Here is an 11,935-nt window from a genome sequence, read left to right as displayed (position 1 = left end):
GGCTTTGGGTGCCCATTTCGCACAAGGAGCTGGAAATCTCGCCCGCCTGGGCACTCCGGGGGGAGCGGGTCCCTGTGAGAGATTCGGGAAGAAAAGGGCAGTGTCCCTCGGGAGGATCTGTCGCTCGCTGGGCTTGACTAAAACAAAGGTGGAGCTGAACCTTTGTGCTGAAAAATTTACAAAAACCCCCAAACGAATGAACAAAAAAAGAGAAAAAAACCCCTTCAGAATGGACTTCTAGATGAGTGGGGGACTAACGTGAACCTTAGTCTAGGTAGCCACATCAAAACATACCGGATTCCACGACATTTGTGCTATGGGCCACTGGGACTTCTCAAAAGGTATATAAACATCTAAAACATATTCACACAGATTAGCAATTTCTTCTGAGCATTCTTAAAAAAATATTATTTTTTTTTTCTCTTAGTAAAATCATTTTAATATACCGTGCCTCCCTCTTTTAAAAAATAAATTAAAAAAATCCAGTTTTGCATATCTAGCGTTAGCATTTAAGGTAGTATGGCACATCCCCTTTTCAAAGGGTGGGGATCTACAAATGCCTTAGGAGTTTGCCAGCATTTTTAACATTGTGAGACCTTTGGTTAGTTGAAACCACATCAGATCAGCAAAAGAAAAAAAAAACAGAGAGGAAAGAAGAAAAAAAAGGAAAACCTTCCCAAAATTATTAGCATTTTTGTTTTCTTAAATAAGAGAAAGTTCTATCCTTACTGGTCCTAAATCTGAATAACTACATCTAAATTTTTAACCTTAATTACGATACACCTACCAATATGTACTAGAAGAGGAGGAGAGAAAGAGGGGGGCAAAAATTCACTACACTAGATCAGGACAGCACTCTTACAAGATAGCCATTTTATACACTATTAACATACAACAATGATCAACAAAGAATCTTCTATGAGGTGACAGGGAATGGAGAGGAAAACCAACTGGTAGTACAGTACATCATCAACATTGACAAAAGAGCAATAAAAAATTCCCTGACGGTCCATTGAATTTCAGGGAATTTGGTTTGCTGTGGTTTTTTTTCGTTTTTGTTTTTTAAAGAATTGTTTTCTTTATTTTGTTACTTGATCAAGTCTCAATATTTAAAAAGCGTCCAGCATTTTGCTTAAACCTGGTTGTTCTGAAATAAGAAAAAAACCTAAAATATTACATAAAAAGCATGATTCTTTTTTTTAAAAACAAGAAAAACAAGGTTTTCTCCTTTCGGTTAGCAGTATGGTGCCTTGTTTTTGTTAAAGATGCCTTGCTCTACCTTGTCTATTGAATGTCTACATTAGTCTACTCGTTAGTAAAATTTACAAAAATAGGAGTGCAGCAGCTCTTTTTAACAAATGTCGCATTCAGTGTCTTATACTGGCTGTACCTAAAGTACCAAATTTATAAACGTAACAATTTAAAAAAATATTAATAAAACCTGTCAATATTACGTTAAAAAAAGAAGAAATATATCCATACTACAGTATGTTCTTAATGCCACCTACCATGTTGTACTTCTAGTTTGCTGTTGCAGGCCTACTTACCAATATTAAAAAAATTAAATTAAAAAATATCCTTCATAAGTTTCCTCCCCCAACAGAGGACCATATATATAACAGCCAAATATTAAACATGTGCAAATAGGAAACTGTCAGTTTTTCCCCTACCAGTCACAGTGCAATGATGTTTTATACTTTATTTTTTTTTTTAAATTCTGTTTACAACTACAATAAATTAAAATCTTCCGTTGCTTCTAGGGTGAAACTTGTAGCACTGAGGTATTCCCAAAAAAACCAACCAAACCAAAACAAAAAAAAAACCAACAAAAAAAACCTAAACCAAAGTTGCTTTCTTAATTTGTTAATACAGAAAGTAATGGATTAAAAAAAAGGTAACCATGCAAGCGCTTAAGCTCTCGCCTCTGCCCGGGCTGCGCAGGGCGCCCCAAGCAGCTGAAATGACTGGACAGCAAGTTGATCTAGCTTAAAAACAACGAGTGAATAAAATAAAAATAAAGATAAAGGTGTGCTTTGAACCTTAAATGAGTTAAATAGGAAAATCAGCGAGTTTCTGTTTCGGTCTGGGGAAAAGCAGGTTTGAAATGAACGAAGTAACAGAACTCCCACCCGACTGCTCCTCTGTCGGCTGCGCACGGCTGCGAGCGGAGATGCTGGTACGGCGCTGGGGGAGCGGGGAGGGCCAGGGGCCCGGGGCGAGCCGGGGGCACAGCCCCTCACCCCTGCGGGCCAGCTCTGGCAGTTGGGCAAAACCTCTACAACTTCTGCTTTTTTTTTTTTTCTTTTCTTTTCTCCTTCCATTTTCCTAGAGAAACTGCCTTAGGCTGACTCCATCACAAAAATAGGTCTGTATTTTCTCTTTCTTAATAGTTTCTATGTAGTTAATGGAATTGTATTTACAGTATTTTTTTGTTTCAGAATTCACAATTTCAAAAAACCTTATATCACCTCTTTCAACAAAAAAAAGCACTTATAGAAAAAAGGACGCACAAAAAGGTTGTAGTCCTTGCCTTATTGCCGAAAATAGATAGAATTAGGTTAAATGAAGACACTACAAACAAAAAAGAAGAGCTAGAGAACCTGCTGCTCCCCTGTGCCCTGCCGGGCCGCCCCAAAATCGCGCCCATTGCCGGCCCTGCGTCCCCCGAGCCGGGCCTGGCGCCTCAGGCTCCTGTCACCATCTCAGCATCCTTTAAGCAACAATGACTACGTAAAACAGAAGGGAGAAGGAGAGGAGAGGGGAAAGAAAAAAACTGAAAGAAACCTCTTAATATAAACAGTTACGCTACGGTTAGGCTCTCGCTAGGTACACAAAGAATTCAAACTACGTGGCTACGAGACTATGTCAAAACGCTACCAAAAAATGTGGTTTGGAGAGGTTTAAAAAGAGGGTGTGGGGGGGGAACCCATCAAGAAAATAAAACGAACAAGAAATGGATTTTATATACATACTTTTAAAAGCTGTTGTTTTTATAGTACAGCAGATTCATGAGATGATGAGAGAGATTTTAAACAACCTAAGTCCGTCGAGTGCCACCTCCAGTTCGTCTGCGTTGTCGGTGATGATGTAGTGCTCAGAGTCTGAGGAGATCACCCCACCGCGGGCCTGCTCAGAAACTTCGCCCCGTCTTGCCCGGACATCCAGAGAGACTCTGAGGAGAAGGCAGAGACGGACACGGGAGAGACAGAGTCAACTGAAAGCAATTGGGATCTTTCAACAAAACCCCCCAGGTGTTTGCAAACGCTCTGCAAAGCTGCAGCCCCTCTGATTCAAGGCTTCAGTAAAACGAGTTTTTTTTTCTGAAGGCATGGCTAAAGTACTTGAAAAGGAACAACTTTTACACAGGCACACTGCAGTGGTGATGATTTATTTTCTAATGGAGGCTTCAGCTTCTAATGGTCTGTTCCTGCCGGTGCTTAAAGTTGAGATGGAAATAAATTTTAGGGGACTGGTTCTGCAGGGCTGGCTGCGGTGAGGAACACCCTGGTCGCTTATTTTTGAGCGTCACCTCCAAAACCCATCCCCAGACACCCGTGCCTGGGGCGAGGTCCCCCTGGCACCCCTGGGTCTGTGGGACGGCCGGTCCCTGCCCCGGGGACTGCAGCTCAGCCAAATTCCTCCTCTGTGGCCACATCCTGCCCGGGGGAGCAGGTGAGGGACTGGGCACCTCGGGATGCGCCGCCACAATAGGAATTTCAACCTCAAGGAATTAATAATAAGGCTCATTTCCTCCTCTCAAAGTCTGTTTTAATTAGTAACGAGCAACATTGAAAGCACTTTCTGTTTCTAAGTCGTTAATGGTTTGAGTCTTAATACTGGCCAGTAAATGATGGTTACAGTTTGATGTGTTGTGGTAAGTGTAAAATGATGACAATACATTAATCTGACAAGCACCGCCGGCGTTGCAGCGTTATTAGTGTGAATTATGATGTCCTGCCCAGGTCTCCAGCCGGCACTGTGAACCACCTCGGCGTTACCCGGGCTGACGGCCCAGAGAACGGGAAGGCTTCTGACAAATTGATCTGCGAACATACACTGAGACGTGCACATAATAACTGGGATTAAAGCAAGAGCGCTTATGCCACTTTTTTCTTTGCCATAAAAAATACTACTCGGTGAAGCAAATCAATTGGCAGAACTATTTCAGGTAATCTTGGGTGTATGTGGGTAGGCAAAGAGTAAATAGAAAACCCCTTTATCCAATAGTATTGAGGTATCAATCTATTTTTATATAATTTAACGCCTCCAAACATTTTCCACAGTTCCCAGCCCCTTGACTAACTGTAATTCCAATGTCATACACTGATTTTGAAAGTAAAGCATGTGACATTGATCGGGCAGTGCCAGGCTAAGGCAGAGAAATAAAATCTGTCACATCCATTACCCTCGTCTGCATGGGCTGAGAGCTCAGAGGTAACCCTGTGCCACTGAGTGGGGCAACTTCTGGTTTTCATTGACTGCCTTCTCAAATCTACGCTATTCTCAGTGTAAGAATGTTTGTTTGCAAATATGAATATGCCAAAGGCCACTACTACTACCACTACTACTACAATCCAAACATTTAATTAACTTGAGCTTAGTTCAAAAGGTAGGAAACTGGCAGCGACCCAAGGATGCATTACTCAGGTAATGTCTTTAATTTAATTTGCTTAGGTTTAATTTTTTTTTAATCTTGCTCTATGGTTACTAGTTACAATGTTCTCTTTTAGCTATAATATTTGGTACAGCACTTAATTAAGAATGATGGTTTCTCTGTAATAAAGCAGTGGGGCTTGTCGATTTTTAGACCAGAGAACTGGGAGCAGATCTATAATCCCCATCAGGATGCTGTCGGCCGGCACTTGGCCATTTTCCCCCAGGTTTCTGGGATCACTTTTTTTTTTCCTGTGGGGTCTTTGGCTCTCCAAATTATTGCACTAAGTGTCACAGATATGAAAACGTGACTTTTATTTATTTTAATTTTGGGGGTTTAGCTCCTGATCTGCCTTCCAGTTTCCAACCCATGAGACTGATTTGAATAACGTAAATCACAGAAAGGAATGATTAAAGGCCAAGGAAAGACGAAATGAAGATTAAAAAATTGTTCACTTAAAAGTAAATATAGGGGAGATGGTAGTTTAGCACAAAGTACAAATGGTATATACTGTAATACCTCCAAGTGAGATGGCAACCAACCATGTGTAACGTTTCAATGGTATCCATTTGTAAAAGCCGTTGCAATCAAAGGTCCCTAAAATTGTACAATTGTTAAGTTCATCAGTGCTCTAAACATGGGAACAGATGATTATCAATTTTGGCAAGAAATTATCAAAGGACTTGAAAGACTGTGTTGCCAGCATGAACAGGTATTTCCCAGAGCTGTTCTGGTCGCTCGGTGTGCTGAACCCTACGGTTCCCTTTCCAAGACCATCATCTTCTCATTCCCCCAGTTGCAGAAAGCAGCTTTTGGGGTTTCCCTTCTTTATTTTTCATCCAGGGTTAGTAAATGGAGAGTGTTAAATAAATATATATGTCAAAAAAAAGCTATGAGATTCTTTGCAGTTATTGGGGGAAATGAAGAGGCTGCCAATCTGCAAGTCAAACACAAAATCGTTCTTTGGAGAAGAGTTAGTGCAGACAAATCCAGATACCCAGGCTTGTACCTCGCATCCTATTACTTGAAAAATTGGGACGTTGCTGAGGCCAAAGCGCCCAAGTTTTCAAAAACAAACAGGTCTTTTTCCTTAGGTGAAAGACAGAAATAAGAGGTGTTGTTAAGTGGTGCGAGATGGCAGTTTAAAGCGATGTAGCTCTTAGCAGAGCAATAATAGTCCACGTTTGGTACCAGAATTGATCCAAAGGGATTGTCAAGCCCCTGGCATGACCATGGGAGGGGCAGGACTGGGACAGGAATTGAGCACAAGGGCCCAAATGGAGGCAGTAGGTTTGGAGTTTTTTTGTCTTTTTGGGTACTGGTTGCTTATGTAACAAAAATAACAGAGTTTCAGGAACTTTATCTGCACTATGCTCCCGCTCCCCCGTTCATTCACTTGAGTGAAATCCTCCGCTCAGTTCGTGGGAGCTCAGGGGAGCCCTCTGTACTTTGTCATGTTTAACCGTACAAGAGGAAAAAAAACAAATCTCATCATTTTACTACAAAAAGGGAAACAAATTTCAGTCGCAGTTTTGCTGTTTGGGAGACTGACAGCCACCGAAGAGGTCCAACCGCATTCATGCTAACACACACAGGTAAAACAGCGCGGTCCGAACACCAGCATGCAGCTTCGTTAAGCAAATCTCCGTTGCCCGTCATTAGTGAGACTGCAGACCCACACGCCATTAAAAAGGCACTTTTCCCACGACCTGACGACAAAACGAAGTGACTTAGTTGTAGCCTGAGGATTTTAAGGACCGCTGGCGATGCCAGAACCAGCTGGAAGGGACCCAGGAGGTCAGCAAATGCCAGCGCCCACCCTCAGAATGGGCAAAGGGGAGTGTGACAGCCCCATGGTCCACATTCATTTGCTTGTTTAGGTGGGCGCAGGGACCAGTGTGTTGTCTGCAAATGGGTGCATCAGCACCTGGGGACAGGTGGTTGAGCTGATAAAAAGCCCACACAGAATCATTAAGGCTGGAAAAGACATTCAAGATCATGAAGTCCAACCGTCAACCCAACACCACCATGCCCACTAAACCATGTCCCAGAGTGCCACATCTGCACCTTTTTTGAATGCTTCCAGGGATGGGGACTCCACCACTGCCCTGGACAGCCTGTGCAGATAGGCAGAAACTTTAAAGCTCATAATTATTAGATATTTTCTTTTGAAATGTATCAAGTCAGACTGAGGAAGGCACCAGACAAGGGTTTCCAGTCAGTAACCGGAGCAGCACAGCTCATTGGCAGCTCTAGTGTGTTGGGCACAGTCTAGCAGGCTACAGCAAGGCACTGCGCTTGCCATAAGGTCACAATTCACCAAAAAAACCAACATAAACCCACCCCCAACATCATTAAACAATGAAACCCCCCCTCACGACCGAGAAGGGGGCCGGTGGTACTTACGGCGATCCCGTGGCCGAAGCCGGAGCCCGGCTGCGGGCTGGCGGCGCTTATGTAGTTACCCACGCCGGAGTCCTGGCTGGCCGTGCCGTACAGATCCGCGACGGGGCCTGGGCTGTTGGCCCCGGGGAAGCCTCCGGGTCGGGCTGGGTTGGAGCCTGCCGGGGAAGCGGGTGCGCCAAAATTCGGTTGAGCACTGTAGCTATTCAAGACTGGTGTGCAGAGAATAAAGCTGGGTATGAGGCCAGACGCCGGGCATGCACCGTTATTACAAAGCCAAACACCAGAATAAACAGCCTAGGCCCAACTTCTAACACTTAACCAAGGCCATGCGATAGGAGAGCAAGTACTGGATAAGAGTCAGCCCGTACTACTACGAAGCTTATAGCTCCAAAAATATATATATGGATATATATAAAAAAATAAAAGAACAATCATTCAACACACTACTGCAACCAGAGACTGGAGGTGCTCATTTTCACCAAATTATCACAAAATATAATAGATATTTTTCAACATCTGACTTGATGCTCATGCAGTAGTAACAAGTTCTCTAGGTCTGGGCACGCCGAGACAGCATTCACATCCCATGCAAACTACAAAGGAACTAGTTTGAGACTACACATTGTGGTAATATTGATATTAAAATGTTGACAGCAAATCACTTCAATCGCGTCTAGGAAAATTGTTTTTGGATCCATTCGATACTTTTGAAAAAACCTGCCCTTTTAAATCAGTAAGCTGCAGAAATAGTTCAAGAGTTGATTTTTTTTTTCTTTAAATGGTATGGAATGGAACAGTTTGGAATTATTTCTTTTTTAGTATGACCAAGGAGAGTGTCGTTTTATTTAATTATTTTTTCCTTTCGATTTGGAGAGCGAAGACCTACCTTCGTCTCCAAAACCATGCTTGGGACATCAACCAAAATTAAACAAATAAATAAAGATCAAAAGCAAAAAAGAATTCCAGAGGGTGTATGACAACTCACCTCCTAATGTGGAAGTAAAAGAAAATTTTATTTTTTTCCTCCCTTCATTTTTTTTGTTTTGAGACAGAAAAACAATGTAAATAAGAATGATACTAAAGAATAAATTTAGATATTAAAGCATGTTAGATGAGCAGACTTCTGGCATTTCTCACAGTTGCTCTTGGATGTAAAATTTATGAGTAAGAGGTTTCAGTGCAAAAGAAATGTCAGCGGATTAGGAGGAGCTGGATGGAAATGGCTTGCGGGAAGCTGGAGCTACACCTGGGTGTACATGGAGGTCCTCAGGGAACACACGGAGACTCGCCTGCCCGCCCCGCGATGCCCAACTACCACCTCACCGCACCCCCGCCACGGGCAGGCACTGGCAGTGCCACGGGGATGGGAGGAGACCAGCAGCAGTGACAACACCGCAGCCCTCCCCTGCACCCCCGGCACAACCGGCAGACACCACCATCACCTCCACCTTCACGGCTGCACCGAGAGCTCTTCAGCCTTTTCCTCTGGCTGCAACTTCCCCACGTTATCTTCATTAAAGCACTAAAAAAGGGTTTATACATTTTTGAGAGCCTGCAGTTACCCTTGGCCGACTGCGGGGTTCTACTGAGGATGAAACCAGTTTGGGACAAAACCCCGCTCCCTCGACAAGGGCAGCCCAGGGAAGGCTTTGGCAGCACCTTACGTGGGCTGCGGTGGGCTCAGCCCAGGCTTGCCGCTGGGCCATCGCCTCCTGCCCTGGCCCCTTCCCAGAGGTCCCCATTTTTCACAAGAATGAATGAACCGGACAAAAAAAGTCAACCCGGCAGCTGTCAGCTCTGCGATGACAGGAAAGTAAATTTCACAAAATAAATGGTTTAATGCAGCTGTAAACGGGGAGCAGGGGAAAGTAAGTAGGACATTTAAGCTAGCAAGTTAAAAGAAATAAGGCATGAGCGAATAAACAGATTTTGGAATTCACTGGCAAACAAAGCACCTTTTTTATTATTAAAGATTAAATGTCAAGATAACATTTGGCCTTCTCACTCATGAAGAAAAATATCCAGCTGAGATGTTCAAAAGCCCTTTATTACTATAAGCTAGCACTTTTCTTCCCTTTTCTTCCTTCTGATTCAATAAAATGGATGCAAGGTTCACTGCCAAGTCACACAGCAAACCCAGTCGGCCAGGCTGAGCAAAGGCAGGAGCGCAGTAGAGGGATGGAGCACGGCAAGGGGGGGGACCCTGTTAGTAAAATATCCCTGCAAACCCCCGTGGCAGCGCCAGGAGAGCCCACTGACCACCATCACCTTGGGGCCAAGCAACTGCCCAAGCGATGCCCAGAGTCACCCCAGCCACTGTCACTTACAGCTCCGAAACGATGGGAAATCGCGGCTTTCATACGTGCAGAAAGAGCTGTCAATAGGTTATTCAAAACTCCTTCTGACTGAGGCTACGTAATGTATGAAAAAAGGTAATTTTATCATAGAATCACAGACTGGTGGGGGTTGGCAGGGACCTCTGAAGATCATTCAGTCCAACCTCCCTGCAGGATCACCCAGAGAAGATCACACAGGAACATGTCCAGGCAGGGTCTGGATCTCTCCAGAGGAGGAGACATCATTTTCTGCCTGCAGCACATCAGTTTAATACTCCACATTGCTCACAGGGGTGCCTGTGGAAAAAGGGGCACGCTGAGAGCTCACCCACCGCTGCATTGCCTGGGAACGGCTGCACGGAGGCTGGGGATGCTCCGGCACCGCTCCTCACCGCCCTGCCCGGAAAACCACATAGAAAAGGCTGGACGCTTTTACAGAGCTGACACTTTGCTCCAGACACAATACATGAAGCAGAAAAGCTCTCCTCACTAGTAGGACGTGAAGCACTCCTCAGAAAGCCGCATTTTAACAATTCGCTCAGCCATGGCGAGTTGCTAAATATTTGCCTTCTTACAGCAGCTTCACGTAAGCTCACCTGGAGCCAGAGGCGCTGTTACCATCGCTCAGAAAACAACGGAAAAGGGACCTTGAACAACTTTCCCAATGCACAAAATGTGATGTGTTCTGGCAAGAAATACCTGCAAACAAATTTGCTTTACACAAAACTGGAATAATCTCAGAAGAAAATGAAGCAGAATGAACCCCCCTCAAATCCTCTAGAATCTGAATACTGTTTCAGTCCTCGAAGAAAAATTAAGCCTCTTTGGAGACATGTATCTTTATGACAAAGTCCCCGATGTTGGCTCAGTCTCTGGCGGAAGCAGAGCTGCCCACAGCTGCCGTGAGCTGCGGGAATCGCAGAGCATTAAGATTAATGCCTGGAAGGAATCGGAGACTTTCCCCCGGCCACCAACATCCTGCGGTCAGACAGGAAATCATGAAGGGCAGAAGTTCAGAAGCACATTGCTGAAAAATCATCAGGGGCCTGCACTGTCCCAGGAGAGGGGAAGGAACCACCGACCGTGTCTTGATGCTGATCAGTGCAGACCAGGAGCAAAGCCCGACCTGCTGGTCCCAGCAGAGGTCCTGCCTGAGCTGGCCACGCATCTCCTGGCTTTGGTTTGCTGGGAGGACCCATCAGACTAATTCAGCACTGCCTGGGGGTTGCCAAGGCCACGTCCTCCACTTCCAAGGTCTGCCAGCACTCAGGAAGTCCTGGTAGTCAAAGTACCCATTTCCAACATGTTCTGAAAGGTTCTGGTCCAATTTACCAACCAACTGCACAGGAAACCACCCTGCACCAGACGTTTTCACAGCTCCGAGGCTGTGGCTAAGTGCCTCCAACTCAAGGGTTTCCTCTGCACCTAATTTACAATCCCGAGTGTCACCACTGATCAGGGTCAGGAGAGGTGTGGAAAAGATTAGATGTGTCTGTAAGTCACAGCTAACCATCTTTTATCTCCTTCTCTGGGTTACAGAAGCTCCTTCCTATGCCTACGGAGATCAAGAGACAGCAGCCAAGAGATGTGGCAGCGATGGGAACAAGGAAGTTTAAAGTAGTGTCTGCTTCACTTTGAATTTGCTGTGGTATTTCTTACAGACAAGGCCCCAAGTCTGTGAATTCTGATCCCTAAGTGAACAATTTCATTTTTCAGAGGCGATGGGAAGAGACCGAGAAATGCCACCGCTGACAGGGCTGGAAACAGACAGGAGAACCTCAGACCCCGTGCCTTGCCACAAACCATTGCCAGTGCTTGGTATTTACAGCCGTCGGGTTTTGCTATGGCAAAAGCCGGGTTTGCTGTGCTTCCCTGCTGCAGCAGGTGCCCGCATGCGGGGTCTCATCTTGGGGATGCGTTTGGTGCAACTGTGCAGGTTCACGGCACCCTTTCCTCCACCCAAGCTGCATCTCCTCAAAGAAGAACCTACTGGAAGTCTTTCTGCTAAAATAAATATGGAGAGAATTTAAAAATAAGCAAGGCTATTTTATTAGTAACTCATCTTGGCATCCTTTAGCAGAGCTGTCTTTAACCACATTTAACATGTGTGTAAGATGCTCCTCAGTGCAACGTTTGGACAGCAAGTGGTTGTCCAGGAGCCGAGAGCTGGAGCCCGAAATGCACCTGGCAGCCCAGGCTCCCGCAGAGGCAGGAGGCTCGGTGCTAGGAAATGCTCTGCCGGGAGCAGGGATGGAGCTTGTTGGAGCCCTTATCAAGTGCCGTTTCCTGCAAGCTGCCATGTTAACACAGACCCTGCTCACACGCTAATCCACATTCAACAAGAAAGGTCACCACTGAAAGATAAACTCGCTTTCGATGAACTCCTGAGAAATTTCAGAGTCAGGATTCATTATGACATTCGCCTTAGCAAATGGTGTATTACGCTAACGAGGATCCACACGCCTCGCTGCAGGGTGCTGAGGGCAGCCGGGTACGGCACAACAAGTCAGACACTGGAATCCCACCCAAATAAACTCAA

At 45.0% G+C, this 11,935-nt stretch overlaps 1 protein-coding gene across 1 annotated transcript in view; it reads right to left on the bottom strand.

Moving 5' to 3' along the window:
• Window positions 1-2,958: 2,958 nt before the first annotated feature.
• MSI2 (musashi RNA-binding protein 2) overlaps window positions 2,959-11,935 on the bottom strand; it is a gene marked incomplete at its 5' end in the record, with an annotated part of 87,931 nt that continues 78,954 nt past the window's right edge. Inside the window, 3 exons of the mRNA XM_010188128.1 lie at window positions 2,959-3,172; window positions 5,174-5,251; window positions 7,061-7,269. Coding sequence (XP_010186430.1) covers window positions 5,210-5,251; window positions 7,061-7,269 — 251 coding nt within the window. The remainder of the gene's footprint in view (window positions 3,173-5,173; window positions 5,252-7,060; window positions 7,270-11,935) is intronic.

This window comes from Mesitornis unicolor, unplaced genomic scaffold (genome assembly GCF_000695765.1).
Source record: "Mesitornis unicolor isolate BGI_N332 unplaced genomic scaffold, ASM69576v1 scaffold1727, whole genome shotgun sequence".
In the NCBI taxonomy this organism is placed as follows: Eukaryota; Metazoa; Chordata; class Aves; order Mesitornithiformes; family Mesitornithidae; genus Mesitornis; species Mesitornis unicolor.
The sequence above is the reverse complement of the archived record's forward strand: the minus strand, read 5'-3'. Positions and strand labels throughout refer to the sequence as shown.